General features: G+C 36.1%; 2 protein-coding genes across 7 annotated transcripts in view; one reads left to right on the forward strand and one right to left on the reverse strand.

Moving 5' to 3' along the window:
• Nucleotides 1–17788, forward strand: part of LOC123864927 (protein vav) — a 32790-nt gene extending 15002 nt beyond the window's left edge. For 3 of the 5 annotated variants that reach the window (XM_045905691.1, XM_045905693.1, XM_045905695.1), the window contains 12 exons: nt 699–869; nt 1439–1654; nt 2108–2227; nt 2566–2682; nt 3334–3525; nt 6027–6229; nt 7153–7270; nt 8086–8228; nt 8662–8808; nt 9134–9283; nt 9653–9821; nt 10318–17788. In XM_045905691.1, the coding sequence (XP_045761647.1) occupies nt 699–869; nt 1439–1654; nt 2108–2227; nt 2566–2682; nt 3334–3525; nt 6027–6229; nt 7153–7270; nt 8086–8228; nt 8662–8808; nt 9134–9283; nt 9653–9821; nt 10318–10392 (1821 nt within the window). In that variant the 3' untranslated portion in view covers nt 10393–17788. The remainder of the gene's footprint in view (nt 1–698; nt 870–1438; nt 1655–2107; nt 2228–2565; nt 2683–3333; nt 3526–6026; nt 6230–7152; nt 7271–8085; nt 8229–8661; nt 8809–9133; nt 9284–9652; nt 9822–10317) is intronic. The other 2 variants (XM_045905692.1, XM_045905696.1) reach the window with 1 other exon arrangement.
• On the reverse strand, nt 13189–20129 carry LOC123864972 (putative sulfiredoxin). 2 transcript variants are annotated; one of them, XM_045905796.1, is made up of 3 exons: nt 20019–20129; nt 19253–19383; nt 13189–18568 (listed from the first exon to the last, which is right to left on the reverse strand). In XM_045905796.1, the coding sequence occupies exons 1-3, from the start codon at nt 20068–20070 to the stop codon at nt 18359–18361; spliced, it is 393 nt and encodes a 130-aa protein (XP_045761752.1). In that variant the 5' UTR covers nt 20071–20129; the 3' UTR covers nt 13189–18358. The 2 variants fall into 2 exon arrangements, with proteins under 2 accessions (XP_045761752.1, XP_045761753.1); XM_045905797.1 differs by having other exon boundaries at nt 20015–20114.
• Nucleotides 20130–20520: the final 391 nt, after the last annotated feature.

Here is a 20520-nt window from a genome sequence, read left to right on the forward strand (position 1 = left end):
AGTGTCTGATTGGATCGATTATTTCTATAAATAAAATGTCGCGCTCTCACTGACAGACGGACCCATTTTCATGCTTCACTTGGAATTTTAAGTGAACAAGTAAAAGTCTACAGCGCAGCGTTACGAACGCGATGAGTGTGAATTATTCATGAGCCTCCTTACTTCCGATGCCATTTGGTTTTATGCAGCCTAGTAGTAGCTTGTATATTATGCTAGTGGGCTAAGAATGGTTAACGAACTTTTTTTAAACGCTTGCCTTTTGCTGTTTAGAATCCATAGACGAAACTTTTGAGTGTACAGAGATTTCCAAGTATGTAAACAAAATTCTTTGCTTCGAATTTCTCGTGGTTAATATTTTGTACATTTCGATTTACGACACAATCTGTGCAGGTTTATGTAATTCAAATAACTATCTTAGACTTGATATAAGAACTATATAATAATGTGTTAGACAGGCACATACCAAAAAAAAACCTATTTACCTATTTCTTTTCAAATAATCAGGCAATATATTTGTTTACATAATTGGTTATTTTGTATGGTCATCCTTTTTTTTTTAGATATTTTTCCATTATTATTTATTTATTATCTGAAATTTAAATTATCTGAAAAGAAAAAGTTAGCCTGATTTATTGTACCATATTGTATCTGTAAGAATATGTAAACCTCAGATTAGCATATTTTTCATATGTCCCCAGCTAGCGACGTCGTCGCATAGTCTAGAGAAAAGGGACTACGTTATAAGGGAACTGGTGGACACGGAATGCAATTACGTGGACGTGCTCAGTAAAATAATCAAATACTTCCTGAGGCCGCTCACGCCATACTTGAAGCCTCAGGATATGCAAGTCATCTTTTTTGGTGTGAAGGTAAGAATGGTTTTTAGTATTTCAATGTTGGTAGCGAATTGCAGACTCCTAAATTGGCAACCTTGAATGTTTTACTAACACAAATATTTATGCTATTTATTATTTTATAAAAACTAATTATTGTAATGCAAAAAAATGAGTTCTCACGCGCCTTTTTAACTTTATGTGTCAAAGATCATGTCAAATGTACGATTTTAGACCTTATTTTAAAGGTGAACCGTGCTTATGACGTGACAGTTGATAGAGTTTAAAAAAAAGATTCCGACGAATTGGGAACCTCCTCCTTTTTTGGAAGTCGGTTAAAAATGGCGCGTGAGAAGCCATTCTGTGTGGACTATAGCTAATTATGCCTAATTCAGGAAAACTCATTTCTTTACTTATACAAAGTAGGTTTCCTATTAGGTAAGACATCCACCATATTGACATCATGTGCAATTCGAATCCTTTTATTTGGCATACACTTGATGCTGCCATTGAGTCTCTTTAGGCAAGTTTAGGCAAGTCAGCTATAAAACTTTTGACTAAGGTCAAAACACTAATAATAATGAATATTTTCTTTCTTTTTCCAGGAATTACACGAAATCCATTCAGGATTGCTAAGACAACTACGACTAGCCACGGAGAACTGTGTGCCGGGCAGTGGCGCGCCGCGACTGGCGGATGTTTTCCTCACTTGGAGGGAAAGGCTACTGTTATATGGAGACTACTGCTCTAACCTTACCAACGCGCAAGAGACGCTAAAAGCATTAGATGCGAGGGATTCCACGTTCAGCAAACAACTTGCAGTTAGTAATTTTTGTCCTTTGCCCAAAATAGTCAAGGTTCCGACGATCGAAACGTCTCCCGCCTCGATTTGCACCAAACCATGCATGCATCTTCTTTGATTAATTATTTTTCTTTGAAGTCAGTATTAAATTAAATATTTTTTTTATTTATTTGAACATTACTATGTTGTGATATACATTACATATGATAGAAAAGTAAAAAAGTCTTCTACTTATATTTTGCTGTGTGCGTGAGTGTGGAGACCGCGTATAAACAAGCGTAGTGTGGGACGCTCTCCAGCGCGATGGACAAACAACATGAAGAGGCTGGCGGGAAGTGGCTGGATGAGGAAGGCTGAGGACCGGGTGTGGTGGTTCCCTTTAGGGAATGCCTATGTCCAACTGTGGAAGTCCACAGACTGATGATGATAATTTGCCGTTAGAAATACTCTCACAATATTTGTTTGCCGTCAGAAATGTCAAAAGGAGCACAGCGACGGGCGCATACAACTGCGGGACATTCTGTCGGTGCCGATGCAGCGCGTGCTCAAATACCATTTATTACTGGACAAGCTTGTGCATGAAACACAACCAGTAAGCGCATTTACACTTTGTTGTAATATTACACTTTACTATAATATTACACTTTGTTATAATATTACACTTTATTAAAATATATGACACTTTATTACAATATGCCAGCTGATTCGCTCAGGTGGAATTTCTGAAAATTCATTGGATGTGGAATTTCAAAAAATTCTACAACATGCACATTCATTATGTAGCCAAAACCCCAAATACCAATTTTCGTGGATAGATCTTGAATGACTGATTTTCATACAAACTTTTAACCCCTATTTAATCCTATTAAAGGCAGAATTTGCAAAGATCTTTTATCTACGTCATAAAAGTAACCTACTTAAAACTTTCAGAATCATGAAGAGTTCAGGGGATTGGAGCGAGCGAAAGAGGCGATGGTGGATGTTGCTCAGTACATCAATGAGGTCAAACGAGACAGCGAGGTGCTAGCGTTGCTTGCTAAAGTGCAGGTTTGTGTTTAAAATGTATCCTATCAAATCTCTCGCAAAATTTAATATCCACTTGGTGAGAGTTTCCAGTTCGGCTCATAAGAAGTTATTCTGAGAAAAATATAAAATACTTTTCTCAGAATAACTTCACTGCATCCTTTCTTTTCAAATTGCATTACTATCCCTTCATTTTACAAAAATGAATTCTGTATATATTTTCAAATGAATAAATGCAAAATTAGAGGTAATAATCTGTCAACAATCTCTGTGTGCTAAACGGGCCGTTCGGAACAGTAAAATTTTCGATTTTTGTTTGGAATAACCATTCTATACATTTACTTATTTAATATATTGAATGTTATATATATAATGAATCTCGCTAAACATGATCTCTTGTATTGTGTCAGTTCGGTTCTAAGCATCCCGGATTAAATCGAAACTTGTCGGACATTTATGGTCATGTACCATCAATGGTCATGTACCAACCATGGTCATATTGTGCGACCATATAGAATTGCAATAAGGTCATAATGTAGTAATTTAAGAATTAGGTTAGAGTCATTATTGTAATCTGTTTTGGTTGCCTAAAAAATTAATTAATTAATTTACGGAAAAAAATTTGAAATGGGTGGAGACAACCTATATTCACAAAATCGTATCTTGTTGTACCAGGAGAGCATAATAGACTGGGACGGTGCCGCGTTAGGTGCGGGCGGCGCAGGCCTAGCAGCGTACGGCCGATTACTCCTCGACGGCGAGCTAAAGGTCAAAGCACACGAGGACCAGAAGCTCCGCTCGCGATACGTGTTCGTATTCGACAAGCTCATGCTGCTGTGCAAGCCCGTCAAGGTGATCTACCCGACAGTAAATATCGATAACCTTATACTAACGTTGCTTTGCACCCCACAGCCGAATAAGGCTCACTGGATTATTGCTAGTAAGTAGTTTATAGGATGGTGTGTGTTCTTGTTTACACTAGGATGTGTATAGTTCAATGTTTTTGGCGGTTGAGAAGTGAGATACGGAAAAAATATCTGTGATCCAAAATAAATCATTGCGATGTGACTTGTAACTAACTTCTCAGCCGCCAATTTTCAATCCTAATATAAGACCCGTTCACACGATGTTTGCACCACACATTTTTTGCAAGATAAAGGTCATAGCTCATTAGAGCAACCCGGCACCCGTCCTGCGCGGTGCACCGCGTTGCCTCGTGCTGTTATCGTATTATTCTTTAGACCTACGCTCGCGACATCAACTTCGCAGTGTCAGCGAGTGACGAGATCTGCTGGTTCTAATGAGCTATGATCATAAATCTTACTGAATACATATTGGGTTACGCATACATTGAGTATATAACTTACTCACACGTTATTAGCATTGCAAAAAATCGTATACGGTTTTAGTTGTGTGAACGGTTCCATACTCAGTGTTTGCTCTACTACCTATTCAGAGATTTATCCGGCAAGAAAACGTGCGGTGTCAATGCCGTGTAAATGGCGTCTATTATGGCAACTAATTTTGTATTGAACCAAAGTTGCCGTATTACATATTTAACTGACTTACGCCCGCCACTTCGTCCGCGGGGTCTACACAAATTTCGTACCCCTATTCTACACTCTTAGGACTTATATTTTCAAAAATCCTATCAAGGTAGGATGTCTACGTCATAATAACTATCTGCATGCCTTTCAGCCCAATTCATCCAGTTGTTTGAGCTGTGCGTTGATAGATCAGTCAGTCAGTCAACTTTTCCTTTTATATGTTTAGATGTACTCATATTATGGCAACTTTTCAATCCAAAACGTTGTTATATAACGTATTTAAATGCTAAAAGGCACAGTCCGAAATCTCCTGTTAACTTCACCCGCAAATATAATAAAATAACGAAGTTGTAACTGAAGTTAGCAGACGTCAATCAGTGCCTATTAACACTTAAATAGATTTGTACGCCAACTTTTATTTGTATTAAATGATCAAAAATTGAAAAAATATTGCAATTTTTGTTCGTCATTTAAGCAAAAGTTTTCTGTTACAAGCGAAGGATCCCTAATATCCTAGTACGAGTTTTCAGTTTTCTAATTTAATTTGAGGATATCGACAGTCCCTCTATACGTCTAGCTTGCCAGTGAAAACTTTCTGAATCACTTGTACATAATGTTATGAAACTTAAGTTTACAAGATATGCAAACTCGTGCTAAGGGTACAGTTCTTTTTGGCATATGTTTAAGGTCACTCCACTACAATACCACTTTTAACTTCTCGGGTTTTGTTTTCGAAATAAAAGTCTGTATTGCACGGAAAATTTTTGTTGAATTTAAAGGTACCATAGGTTTTGGTCACAGCATGTCTGATGTTACTTAATATGGTTGCAAGTAACTATAGTGAATCAGTATTATAGTACATCACTATCATCACCTATATTTTAAACGAGAAAGTGTGTTTGTTTATTGGTTTATTGCTTTGTTGGTTTGCCCTTCATTGCAACTGAGCAAAGGATTTACGTAATTTTTTGCTTAGATATAGTTAAAAGACCTAAAGGCTACTTTTATCTCGAAAAATCAAAGAGTTTCCACGGATTTTTTAAAAATCTTAATCCACGCGGATGAAGTCTCAGGCATCAGCTATAATGATATAAATGCGAAAGTGTCTGTTTGTCACCTTACTACGGCTCATTCGCTTAACTGAACTTGATGAAAGACACATAGATACCTTGTATCCTGAAGTTGGGTGTAGGATAGGATGCCCTGTAATTTTTATCTCGGAAAATCACAAAGTTCTGTCGAGAGTTTTAAAAACCTGAATTCACGCGGATAAAGCCGCAGGAAGCAGCTAGTTTAAATTAAAACACAATAGATGCATGTAATAGATTAATATACAAATTGCAGGCATGTCGGTAGTTGAATGTTTTGTTAATTCATAATTTTTGAAAGTATAATATAAATAATGGAATTACAGTTCTTTACTCTTCAATATTTACCAAACGACTCAGAGATAGCATACACAGACATAGGCTACATTTTATTCCGGAAAATATCCCAGTTCCACAGGAAAACAAAAATTTCGAAATTATAACTTCCTATTTTAAAGTCAGTTAGAAAACGAATTCACGCAGTCGTAGGTCGTGGGCATCAAGTAGTAAAGAATATAGCATGAAACTACTCTAACCCAAACAAATATTATAAATTAACGTGAAAGTGTGGGTCTATTACCTTTTCACGGTCTATTCTTTTAACGATTTTGAAGAAAATATGAACGAAAGAGTCCCCACGGAATATGTAAAAATCAATCCACACGGATGAAGCCGCGGGCTTTATCTAATGCTCCAATATTAGCGACATTTAAAGTACTATAAATCTGTATAGGACAATCAATATTCGTATCGGACGGGTATCCGACTGGCCGAGTACCGAGTAGAAGAAGGTTGTGGCAGAAGAACGTTACGCGGCGATGCGAGGTGGACGTCACACTTCTACCTCGTGCGCCGATCCAAAGACGCTACGTTTACTTTATACGCACGCACGGAAGATTGTCGGCGCAAGTGGCTCAAGACTATTAAGGAGGCTATGTGAGTATCAATACTGGTTCAATCCATAGTACCATGCGAGGGACGCCAAACTTTTAGGTCGTGGGGCGATCCAAAGACGCTTTACACTCTACGCGCGCCCTTAAACTTAAACTTTAAGGGCGTCTGGCTGGGGGTTGCCTTGACACTATAGCTCGTTCACACAGGCTGCGTAAGCGTAGACGTAGCGCGTACCATTACTTTGTAATGTATGGAACTGTATAAAATATGGCACACCGCTTGCGTAAAGCGTGGACGTATGCGAAACCCGGTGTGTTAGGGGTTTACGCGCGTCACTACGCACGTGTACGCAGTTGGTGTGAATCGGCCTTTAGTGTCAGACAATGAATGACGTGATTTCTAATTCTATTCCGAAGAAAAAATATTAGACTATACTTTGACTAAGATTTTTTTACACCTTTATTACCTGTTATCTCACAAAGCCACCCATTATCCAAACTTCATAGCTGTTGATCGTTCCTCCCTGTGTTGGGGACAATACCCAGAGAAACGTTCAGCTTTTATAAAAAACGAAGATATGGCACGCGCTGTCTCTTAGTCCATCTTTGTTAATAAGCAGTGATTCATATTTCATACATACCAGAAATCTTCATAAGCTAGTTACAACGTCAGAGTCAAAATGTAAAAATCTTTTGTGGCGTCGAGTATACGCATAGTATAATCGAGTATATGAAAATGAAAAACAAGGAACCTTAGATGAATTTTAACCTTAGAATATACCTACCTTAATTAGTGAACCGAGTGTCAAATAAATATTGTATATCGGCATATTGTTGCGAATTAGGTACACACGATACAGGATTACCTAGTGTGGGTACCACCAGACAGAAATATTGTTTAAGACTTTGTATTTGGTAAATAAACATTTTTCATTCATTCATTTTCAAGTAAAAAATTTATTGCAGAGACAACCTAGAACCGGCCGGATGTCGGAGTACAAACCACAAGTTTATATTACACACGTTTGAGAAGCCGGCCACGTGTCATCACTGTTCTAAATTCCTCAAAGGTAGAATATTCCAGGTAGGTATCTAATTAATATCTTAATCAATAAACTTTTAATTTAAAGTCAAAAGCTTTTTATTGAAAACTAATCAAGTGCGAGTCTGTACAAAGCGGATTTCGAATTTTTTCCTGTACTTGTGGCTATAAGACTACCTGCCAAGTTCATGAAATTCTTTGTCAACGAGAAGTACCCTATAAGTTTTTCTTGATAGACACGACCGACAAACAGACAACAAAGTGATTCTTCTAAGGGTTCCTTTTTCCTTTTGAGGTATGGAACCCTAAAATTGGGTACCACTCGCTGACCTCTTGCAACGCGTCTCTTATAACGCGTGTGCATACAAGAACGCCTGTTTTTGTAGTAACTTGATTTTCGTCATTATGGCGCTGATAGAAGCAGTGAAGATCATGTGAGCGTACTCGGAACTAAATGCTAGTGATGAGATATCTGTCAACACGAACACCATTTGACACGAAGTGTCGATTTTAATTCCGGGTATGCTCGCTGGGGCGCGCCGGGCGCTTCGAATCAGCATGAAAAATGACTCAATTTGTTGCCACACATTTCCAGCGTACTTGTTCATTTCCGAGCTTATAGCTGGCTTATGCCCGATATGTTACAATATCCTCTATACGCCACCTAGTATGCGTTGATGGTACTATGACAGAAACCTTCCCGCAAGTCCCAACAATAACTATAGAAAGTTTTCAACTTAATTGAATGTACGATTCGGGAACGCCTAGATAAGGATCGAGACAAACAGACATAGCTTGTAACCCAGACAGAATAATTTGTACATATATAAGATTTTTAAACCATCAACACTTTTCAGGGCTACCTCTGTTCAGTATGCAACGCGTGCGCACACAAAGACTGCATAGCACTGTCAGGTCGCTGCGGGGGAGGCACCGCGCCCGCGCCGCCCCTGCCGCCGCACGCACACCAACCCGACAACGCGCTACACTATTACATGTGGTAAGTGATACTTATAGGGTCTTTGCAGCAGCTGGTTATTTTGGGAGTTAAATAACACTCCTAAGCTTCTTCATAATAATCTTGTATTAAATCAACCTCATATCATAAAATTAAGTTTGGTGGCTCGCTCAGTTATAAGAAAGGGGGAAGACAAATAGAAAAAAATCACAGTTAAAATACGGTCTAGAACACATCAAAAACAAAGACAGTCTGGACTCCTGCAAACTAGGATGTATAATTTATGGTCCAACATAAGTTATACATCCTAGTTTGTAAAGCTGTTCTTCTCTTTTCTTTCCCTGCGTCGCGTCGTATTGCTCATTGCTGATTACCTCAGTCAATTCAGATTAACAGTCAGATTAACAATGCTACAACGTAACAACGGAACACAAGTACTTCGAATACAAGTATTCTGTGATGATATTGTCGGCAGGTATGTGGGTGAGATGGGTCGGGAAACAGCCACGGCGCGGTTGGAGAGGCGAGTGGACGGAACGTTTCTGCTGCGAGTGCGACCGCGAACCACGCATTCTTTACCACCGCCTGCACACAACGATACGCAATACGCGCTCTCGCTCAAGTAAGTCGCTTAAAAACCGACAAGTGCGAGTCTGACTCGCCTACTGATGGTTCTATAAAGTTGGAAAGAAAAACCTATATATAGTTATTTGGTCAATTAACCTACCATCTCCAAAACAAATCCCTTTCATTAGGGACTTCAAAATTAAGGGTTTTTTTGTGAAGGTTTATTGCTAATTTCTTAAGTGTGCTAGTTAGAAACTTTTAGTTTTATTTATGATTAGATAATGCCCGTGATTTTCTCCGCTAGGGTTTAGGTTTTTAAAATCCCATAGATACGGACGGGTTCTACGTCACCTCACAGCTTTTTCCTTCTCTTCCCTTAGGACGGACAACACAGTAAAGCACATGCGCGTTTGCCGGAAGCCCATAGACCAGGTGCCGCACTACTTCCTTTCCGAGTCGCGCTTCTTCCGCAGCATCGTCGAGCTGGTCTCTTATTATGAGAAGACTAGTTTATCCGAGAACTTCGTCGGGTAAGCGCCTTTACAGGTATTGTAGGATTTTCGACAGAATTATCTTTATGTAGAGCGTAAACGGAAAAGAAACAAAACTAGATTTATTCGAAAAAAACGTACGTCATGTCATTTTACCTTATCAGCAACCCGAGGACGACAATTTGGTTTTAAAAATGGATTCCATTTTCGTAATCACCTCCTTGAGATGCCTCGAAAATGTTTTTTTTAATACACTACCTAAATCTCGGTTGGATAGTAGGGCCGGCCGCAAAAACTACCTAATCAGATTAGCAAGCATTTCCAGTACCGAACGGTTTTTAGAAGATCGCTTGATTTGTCTTCAAACATATTTCCTTTCACTGCTAACTAAAACTATCTACTTTGCAGTTTAAACTCGAATCTCCGCTGGCCGTTCAGACGAGTGGTAGCGACGGTGATCCACGACTTTCGGCCGCTGGAGTCTTCACAGTTAGCGCTACGGCCTGGCGCAAAGCTACTCGTGCTCAGTAAAGAGGGTGACAGTCGGGGCTGGTGGAAAGGACGGACTCTCGATAAGGTATATACCGCAAGTTTTTCTATCGGAGCCTCTTAAATTTTATTTGTCCTTAAATTTTACCATCTTACCGAATTTTTTCTTGCTGTTGTATTGCTGTGCTTCTTGATAATGATTCATACATACGTTTTAGACATGCCATTGTCCACACTCGGCGATGCATTGTAGCTATACGCGCTGGCCTCGATTGGTTTATTCGTATAACAATCGTATTGACTATAGGTCCATATTTTTGAGGAAAATTACCGACTCGTAGTTCTTTTAAGGTTTCACAGATTATTATGAATATACTATTAAAATATAGGTTTTCAAACTGAGAAGATATTTCATGGATCTGCTTTTTAAAATCCATTAAAAAAAATTAATTTACCATCAAAAAGAATCTTAAAACCAATTCTTTCAACCCTTTCTCATAAATATCAAAAAAAATGTTTCCATTGTGTTCAAACAGTACAAATACCACATAAAATAGTTCTCTATTTCCATGTGTCCAATTCAGGGCGACAACCGGTCCGGCTACTTCCCCAAAGAATGCGTGCGGGAGGAGCCCGAGTGTATCGGCGCGCTGGACTGATGTCAGCTCTGCCTCGCCGAGCGCGAGCTGCACTACCTGCCGCCGGGCGGCGCGCACGACGACGACTGCCCGGACGACCTCGTCTAACGACCGACGACGTTGATCAACTAGTCGGTGGACTGGTGTACACTCCTCAAGGCGACCTCGTCGCATATGGATATTGTTTAACTAGTCGGTGGACTGGTTCACGCTATTGAAAGATCTCGCCTACGCACCGAGACAGTGCTAAACTGGTTGGTGGACTGGTTTACGTTCTTCAAGAGAAACAACCACAAACCGAAAATGCCACACAAGCACATTGTTCGACTAGTCAGTAGACTGGTTTACGCTCTTCAAGTTTGATGAGATCCTGGTATTTCTAGCTGGAATTGAAATAACCATTGAATTTGGATGAAATGGGGCCCGGAATTGGTCACACTATGTAATCTAACTCAACTAAAAATTGGCATTCATCTATCTGAACGACCTCTTCTAGATACAACTCTCTCTTAGAGAGTCACACTACATTGCTCAATTAATCTGTGGGCTGGTTTATACTTCAGGAATACCTCGTTTAAATGCCACTCATCAGGTCAACCACGTCGACATAGCTCATCTGATCGGTTGCCTGGTGTGTAGACCTCACGTCGACCTCGTCTACACCAAGGGCGTCTCACAAGGATATTGCTCAACTGGTTGGCAGACTGGTTTAGACTTCAGGACGACGACCACGCGAGATTTTGGTGATTAAGGAGCATCTAACACCGATATCAAAGAAAATATTAAAGACGTCATTTTTAAGAGATTACTACATCAAACATCTATTGTCGATGATCTAAATTGCTCTCCCGTCATGAATTTCATAATTATTAGATCTGTAAATTTGATGCATGTGTAATAGCTACACTGCACAATCTTTGAGTGGTTTAACTGATTACAGTGACTAAGAAACCAGTTCAATTTGCTCATAAAGTTATGCAGTTTTATGTATTAGTCTTGGAGAAAGAAAGATAAGAGGCTTTGTTTGCACAATAATTGGCATCTTTGAGCCTAGAACATAGTTGAAGATAATGTTGCTATACGTAATAATAATTCAAGACTTATTCTTTGGCAATGAGTTTAAGGACTACGATATGATGTGTAAAGTTATACGCGACCGAAATAATAAATTTAGTATTAGAAAAAAGTGGGACTATGTTTTTAAGAAAAACTGTGTTAAGTGTTAAATTAAAATATAGGAAAAAATTGATGAAAAACTATTGTATAGTTGTTAGGACGAAAAAGTGTTTTCTATCGTGCTAATTAATATTAATAATTGAAATGCTTTAAATAGGTATTGTGCTTTACAATGTTGAAATGTATGTCGAGTATAACAAGGGATGTTTTCTTGACGGCGAATAATGAAACGCTCCTTAATATTTGAGAGCATCTTAGATATTATAAAGGTTTTTCTAATGGCGGCTTATAAAGTTTAAGAACGCATCGATTTGGTGCTGAGAATGTGGGTATATTATTATTTAAGGTATCTTTAACTTTTAAGACGCGTTTCACTATTCTGAGGTAAGGTCATCAATGGCTCGCGCAGCTCCGCTCCAGCAACAGAAGAGTCGTTTCTGAAAATACATTCAAATGTAGACTTTAGAGTCATTTCGTAAAGATACATTTTATCAATAACAACGCGAAATAGTGTAACGAGTATCGATCTTTATTCAAGATGGCAATTTCTAGAAGCGGTGTAGTGCAAGTAAATGATGACCAGTAGGCTTTACTACTAGGGATATATAGTTGACCATAAAATTGCTTTACCATTTAGTAACTATTTTCAGCACATCAAAATTTTGCTAAAACTCAGCCTTTTATCGGTCTTGTAAGCGAAAATAGGCTTTGTAGTTTTACAAAGTGCAAACGACAATCAACCTAACGGTGGTAAAACTATTTTGTGGTCGAAAGTGTGAGTGCAAAAATCAATAGGATCGCTTCATCATCGTGAGTTACCTCTTTGAAGCGATCCTTTTGGTGGGTTAGGGCCAGCGTAGGGTGGATCACTGCGGCAGCATACTGTCTTGTTCTTGCAACTGGCAGCTGTATTAACAACTCTATTTTAATTGGATAAGGTCAATATTTAAATATCCTTAGAACTCGCGACAAATACAAATCTGTCTGAGCTGGTCCTTACACACAAGTCATTACACATCAAAATGAAAAAGCAGCGTTAGATTTTATTGAAGAAAACCTCTCCAAATTGCTAATGCAATACTAGAAAAATTATAAAATATACATAGTAGAACTAGTTCATATCGAATATATTTTATTTAGAAAATATGATTCATATAAAAAATACATACATATTATATTATATTGTTGATGTTCTGAGATGACACATGAGTCAAATGTATATTTATTTTTGTGAAGTATGTAAGTTATTTTTTCAAGTCATAGGAGATATTATGTGGGTAGATAGAAATTGAACAAATATTAGTAGCATATCCTTAACATAAAATACAATGCAATTCACGTATTAATAATGAGTTCCTCCTTATCTTGCTCCTTAAAGCTGACCCATCTATACTCGAGGCACGATACAGAAGAATCGATACAACGAAAGTGATTTTGAAACGTGGCAAAGGAAACTGAACTTTATCTTCACTACGTAACGTACATATTTGTGAGGAACGATTCGTGCGTCTTCTTCGATTCACTCAACACACACATTAGGTAGTAAAGATAAATTACATTTTTGAAAAAACCGTCGCTTCTCTTGGCCTCTGCTGCTGTTTATCTTGAGCTCTAAGCAGCAGTTTTAATGAAAATATTTAAAAATTCAGCAGATAATTGTGCTACTTTGGTTGTACACAAATCTACATGCTAAATAGTACTCTCTTTTTCACAATATTTGCTGAAGAAAAGGATAGCATTATTTTTAAACTTATTTATATACTTAAGGGCTTGTTTACAACCGAATTAACATCAATATCTATATATTTATATAGTGTTAATAAAATGTTCAAATGAAATCTAAAAATAAATGATTATAATATAATAAAAATCCCTTTAGACATTTTAAAAAGATTGCTTCAAATCCCAATAAATCTTAATGTAACTAAAATAATAAAATAAATAAAAATATGTATATAAAATTTTAAAAAAAAATATTTACCTCTTCTTGGTCCTACAGTTTTAAAAAGATCGTCAAATCCATATTAAATGTTAAATTCCTTGATAGATAGGTATCTAGTATATGCAATTTAAAAAATTAGCATTAGGTAGATGGATTACGAAAGTCCATCTATGTTGTGAATAAACATATTATTACATAATGATATTATATTTTATTTTAGGTGAAGAACCATACACGGATCTTAATCAAAGCAAAATAATATACACTTTTAAGTATTGTCTCGGGTACCTGTCTCTAATAGTAGCTCTCTTATAATATTGTTAATTCCATATATCCCCGATGGCTTATAATATTTTTACCATTTTATCGTACGGACACTGCCAAAGACGTATACTCAACATTCAAGAGCATAATTATGACCGTTATAAAACTAGTAAAATTTACCATTTTTAAATATAAAAGTTGTGATCATTCATCGGCATTATGCGATTTCAGAAATTGTCTAAGATTGATTTTTCAAATACATAACCTGACCGAGGAATATGAGAAATTTGACAATTTTCCTACACGATTTATCAAAAATCCCTCTGTTAAAGATTATTCGGCTCTTTATTGCATAGCATAAATAAATAACTAACATTCAATGTATAGTGAGATCGAGTGCCAAACTAATTCGTTTTTCATCACTGTTAATAATTCTAGGATTTCAAAATATGCCTAATTTTTTTTTTTCAGTTAGAATTTTATGTAGGTAAATAAAACCATATTTTTACACTTCAACATGATTTTGATTTTGTAAACTCATGTACTTTGTTTTACATTCCAGCGTACCTACATTTTTAATTAAACATTACATTCTTTAAGCTTAAAAGTCTATGAGATAATGATCCCAGAAACCCCAGAACTATTTCAAAAATAATTTCATTTAACATAGGTTAATTCCAAAACGAATATTGGAATATTGTAAATAAAACTGCTAACAATAATGCTACAGACATACCTAAAGAAAGTAAATTCATATTTTACTTTTTATAATTTTTATTTTTAACATTAAGCTAAGTCTCGACGTGTGTAGGTACTGATTGACTTTATAACAGTTCTTGTTCGTCGAACATGTATGAACGTGGAGACTCGGCTTTATAAGCCCACCAATTTATCTATATATCTAAAATCATTAATAGCAAATAAAAACTGTTTTACATTCACATAGAAATCTGAAATTGTGTCTTAAATATTGTAAATATTAAAGTAAATGTTCACTGTTAACATAATTTTAAACGGAAACAAGTGTATATTGGTAATTGACAGGCCAAACATGAATATAATAATTTAAGGTGAATGAAATATTCATAATTATTACAATTTTAAATAAATGTATCAAATTATTGTATCATCAATTGTAATTTTGCTGGTTTTAACATTCCTTACATGAATATTTATTAAATTTAATAATTATTTATTACAATTTGAAGAAAATGTATCACCAATTGTAAGTTGCTCGCCCAGTTTTGACAGTCAACGCATAATATAGTGATAACAACGTTATTAAATAAATAAATAAATAAATAAAAGTTTATTCGGCTCAACAAAATCACAAAAAATAAAATAAAAATACAATTCATACAAATTATCAACTAAACTACTTAAAACTAGAGAATACTAAGACCAATATTGTGTCTGTGAGCTAAAACTGTTATATTCACAAAAATTATAAATATGATATCTTTAACAATATTTAATATTGTTACCGGTATTATAATGACTTAAAATGTTTATTTACTTAGCTACTTTCTAACCATTGCTTTATTGCCTTTAATATGAAACTTTCAATAGCATAATGATTAAATCAATTTATCAAAAGATCTGAGTAATTATTTAACTCATTATAACAACACTGTAACATAACATGTCTATATTGTAGTAACAGTGTTAATATAAGTAAAATGATGATACCATATATTTTATCATGATTAAGTTTTGATTTTTAAGCGTGGGTGTGAGAAAAGCATGGCAATAATACATACAATAAATAATCCATAGTTATATTGCTATTGTAAATTGGTTTCTACCTCTATTATGCATAGAGTAACATATACAATGATTGTTTCCTTCCATTTACAAGTATATTTTTGAAATATATCGAAATTGACACCAAAAAGAGATCAACTGTGTAGAGTAGCGAATAAAGCCTGCTTCACATTACAATGATTTGTATAAAATACTCAGACTAATAAAATATGCCTCGTCTGTTTGAACGCTGCATACTAATAGCGCTAATTTGAAACATTTTTCACGTAAAGACGTCCATAATGAATATTTGTGCTTTTGTGCAATAGCTTGCACAGTGCAAATTTTGATTGGTCGCGACATAAAACATAACACGTCTATAGAATACCTACGAGTGCAATAGCCAAGAACTGCTTGTAATGTGAACGTTTCTATTGTTATAACTTGATTTAGTGTTGATGTCATACAAAATACAATGCGATCAAAGTAAGAAAGTCCGTGGCCTTGATCTGTCAACAGTCTTAATCATTCAGTTTCCAAGAATTTTCACATTGAAATAAAATATACCTGATAGCTATCACAACATGGCGGACAGCCGTTCCTATTCTTAGTTTGATCGCAATGTATTACATATTATTATATAATGATTGTTGTGACATAGATGAAAATTCTCTGTTATCCTCTCACACCAGTGTACCACTTCAGTAATATTCCTTATTATGTAATGTTGTAAAACATCATAACAATATATAACTGTGTGTTGTAAAATGTTATACTTAGGACAGATGTTATAAGTATAACGTTCTAAAACTCCTTTAGTGGGAGTATTCTCCTCCACTTTAAATATAGTTTGGGCATAATGTTCTGAATATTGTGCTTTAAATATGTAGCTTTAATGAAATTGAATTTTTTGTGGCGTATTATAATAGTTCAATGCAATATTTAATGCAATTATTTTTTTAGAAGGTCTCTAGACGTCTAGAGAAACGCATTATAGAAAAGGAGGAAGGTATAGAAATTATTACATTGTGCGTTACGAAAGTTGGAAAACAAGGAAAAATCAATTAGGCGCCTTTTATGTCTCGCAGTGCGAGCAGTGAAAAAGTTAGTAATAAGAAACTTTTACTATTTTACAGCTGGGGACCATGGAATCGCATGTTATTTGTGAAAAGGCAGCATTGCAATCAGCTTCAACTTTCGTGACGTATCTACTTTATTTTATAAAACAATACTTTATTGTAAATGTTATTCTTTCGTGCCAGTTAATTATTTAGTATTCAATGAGTTTCCAATGCACAAAGTTATTGCTCATGATCTCTGTAAATGTGCTATATGTAAAAAATTAGTTTTAAATATTATTTTGTGTTCATATTGTATGCAATTTTATTTTACTGAGCCTGATCTTTGGAACAATTAATGAAATTCTATTATGTTAATGAATAAATCACTGTAAAGCTTGAACTAACTAAGTTCTTTTGCACATGGCAATATTTTCGCATTCAGTCGATGAATTTTTGTGATTCACAATAATTCAATCTCAACAACAACAATACAAACAAAAACAATATTCTCATACCTTTCAGGCTAGTGCACGTGTTTGGGAATGGATTATTGGTTATTTTATTTTGACTCGTGGACGAACAGGCAACTGAAGTCATATTTTCAATACACAAAACTACAAGCAACGACGAAACCGATAAACGCGGTCGATACGGACTTGTGCAACACTAAAACTATGACCGCGCGGGTGTGTCGGGCGTTCCCCCTGCACGACTCATCGCATACCCCGGTTGCCATGTCGACCTGTCGCGAATTATAATAGGTACATGTGAAAATGCCGCCATATGCAAAAGCCCTACAATGTGAATATTTATGTAGTCAATACCTACATTGATATTGTATTATTTTACTATACGATAAAGAAAAAACTCGAAATAATATTGGTGCTAAGGTTATTTTGCGTTCCATGCGCTTTTTATTATAATTCGTGTCAATTAAAAAACGAATTGAAAATTGCGGCTATTATCATTCCCTCTCACTTCACAATACCTGTGTATAATGTGCAAGTGAGAGGGAATGATTAACGTCACCATTTTCGATTCGTTTCTTTATTAGCACGTACATATGTAGATGGACGCACTACTGCAGATGTCGTATGAATGTATTTTGATATTATTTATGTTCATGTTTGTAAATAAATTATATATTATGTAAATCATACAGAAATGGCATATCTCACTGTTCTGTAGTTAGGTAAGTGAGCCACCACATTACAATACAAACGTGGAATCATTTGTGCCGTTTTATTTCTATACCTTACCTTAGAAAGGTTGAAATATAGAGTGCACTTTGACTTTGCTCAGACTTATGTTTCAGTTAAAACGAGACAGATTTATGCCAGCGGTATAGCAGTGTCTCATTTTAAGTGTCTTAAGTCTGACCTAAGAGTGGCCACTTACAGACAACATTCAACTGTATTGACATACTATCGACATAGTTGTATTTATCAACTGAGGAGCTGGCGAATAACTCATCAAAACTAAGTGAAAGCTGCTGAGACTTTAGTTATAGTTGTTCGGAAATAAGTTTAAATTTGTATTCAGTGAGCCAAAAATGTCCAAATAAAAAAAATAGATCAGAAGCGTAATCGCTAGCTCCTCATTTTTCACACGCCGATACCGACCAGTCATAAGCATAAGCAGTCATGACTGGCATACTGACACTCTATCCTACGCTGGTGAGACGTAAAATTATTGATGCGAGAAAACTATCGAAGTCATACATTTTATACCGAGTTAAGGCCACACCACGACACTGCAGTTCGTTCGCACCCTCCATCATTTAAGGTCCGGCGTACATACATCACTTAAGGTCCGGCGTACTGCTACCCAAGTAAGTCCGTAAGTCTGATATTGTGGATCTAACAAGTTTGGCGGGAATGGTGGGGCGGTTGAGGCGCTTGTAGGCGGCGAAGCGGTGGCAGCCGCCGAAGCTGTAGTAGTAGTCGCCGCCCTGGCTGCCCGTTATCCACAGGATGTCTATTGGAGGCACAGTGCCTTGCTCTTCCTCTTCCTATAACAATTAATTCCCATTTATTTATAAGTTGTGGCAGAAATCGTATTGTTACATTATCTTTGGTCGAGATCACAAGACATTGTCTACAACAGGGTAGGGTAGTAGGTACCAACTAGATACCTACCTAGATATCAGTATGCTGTATACTATCAGTAGGTAGAAAGATAGATTAATCCATATACTTCTAGATAAGTTACTTAGCAACATTTTTATTCGTCAAAATGACCATAATAATCACACCACGATAATAAAGCGGAAAGTTTGTATATGTGTGTATGTTTGTTACTTTTTCTCGTCAAAACTACTGGACGGATTTGGCTGAAATTTGGAAAGGAGATATACCTTGGATTAATACATAGTCTACTTTCATACCGGAAAATCAAAGAGTTCCTACAGGACTTTGAAAACCTAAATCCATGCGGACGAAGTCGCGGGCATCAGCTAGTTTTAGATAAATTTACGTTGCTAAGTTGTCTACCTATCTACTTACAAATTACAGATAGATTGAAAACAAACTATAGATCAGGAAAGAAGATGTTTCAGGAAAAGTTGACCTTATAAGTTCAACTAGAAAATATTAATTCCTATCTTTTATAGTCAGTGATCCTATTTTCTGTATCTACACTGTTTCCTTATCTGTATAAGGAAAACCTCAAATATTTCCACTTATTGATACACTACCTGTATCGTTTTCATTAAGGATTCGACCTTGCTCTCGTCCAACTCGGGCATGAAAGGTCTGATAATGACCGACATCGGCACATCGTGGACATCGTCCTTATACGCACTATGGATACTCGTCATCCTTGTTACTGTAAAATGTGGATATGTTACCTGATTAAAATTAGGTACTATCTAAGTCTACCATGAAAAGGCTAAGTTTTGATTCTATTTTATAGAATCAAAACTTATATAAATTAAATACTTACTTACTACTTATATAAACTTATATTTTATATATACTTGTAACTTATATATTAAGTACATAAAATAATATAAATTTTTGAAGATACTTAGGTTAGGTACCTACCCACTAAAGAAGGAATACCTTCAGCTTATTAGGTATCTAACCTGTATGTTACTACTGAATGACGATTGATTCAATTTTGATAAAATTCGGAAAAGAAAATGAGTGAAATTGTATGACTGTAAATAAGTACCTAGGTAGTTAGTGAGGTGCCTACCTAGTTATAAGGACATCAATTAAAAAATCACAACTATTTTGTACTACGATTAACAATTTAAAGTTGTTATTCGTAGTATAAAATCCAATTCATATGGGTGAATATTGTGCAACACCCGCTGATCACCATCACGGACCAGTAATCCATATTAATAATTGAGCTACATTCATGTATTTAGCCTAATAATTCACCTATTCATTTAAAGTTACTCTCACTATCGATTCATATTATGAATAAACGTAAATAAGTATGTACCTACTTACAATTCTTGGTCAAGGCCACTGAATGAGATAAGGTAAATAAAGACCTTATCATAACTGAACAGACACACGTCTCACCCGACGGCTATGGCAACACTGGTCATGGATAATGGATTGGTTACGTACGATTAAGTACTTAGGTACTGATTTGCAAAATATTAGTGATTACCTAGATGCTAATTCTGTATGACTTTACGCGGTAAATTGAAAATTCAATGTAACCGTTGGCACACAGGACGGTTGATTTAAACTTGGTAAGCAATCTACTTAATTGAATAGGTACTTACCTAATAAATAAAATTGAAGTGTCTGTCTGTAATGTCGAAATAATTCCCTCATATGGTCATTTGAACTATACCTACCTACCATGCCGAAACATCTGTATGTTTGAAGGGGCTAATCTTCGGAACGGCTGAACCCATTTTGACGTGACTTTCACAGACCAGTATAGGATTAACCAAGGAGTAACATAGGCTACTTTTTAACCGATTTTCAAAAAAGGAGG

Source organism: Maniola jurtina, chromosome 4 (genome assembly GCF_905333055.1).
Source record: "Maniola jurtina chromosome 4, ilManJurt1.1, whole genome shotgun sequence".
NCBI classification, from domain to species: Eukaryota; Metazoa; Arthropoda; class Insecta; order Lepidoptera; family Nymphalidae; genus Maniola; species Maniola jurtina.

What these genes read in the sequence shown, in the direction of transcription:
- LOC123864972 (XM_045905796.1), bottom strand. Translation starts at nt 20,070, where the DNA reads ATGATAAGGTCTTTATTTACCTTATCTCATTCAGTGGCCTTGACCAAG. An exon ending in AGTGGCCTTGACCAAGAATT is followed by an intron (nt 19,384 to 20,018) that starts GTAAGTAGGTAC and finishes CACATTTTACAG; the next exon opens with TAACAAGGATGACGAGTATC. An exon ending in CCTTAATGAAAACGATACAG is followed by an intron (nt 18,569 to 19,252) that starts GTAGTGTATCAA and finishes TAATTGTTATAG; the next exon opens with GAAGAGGAAGAGCAAGGCAC.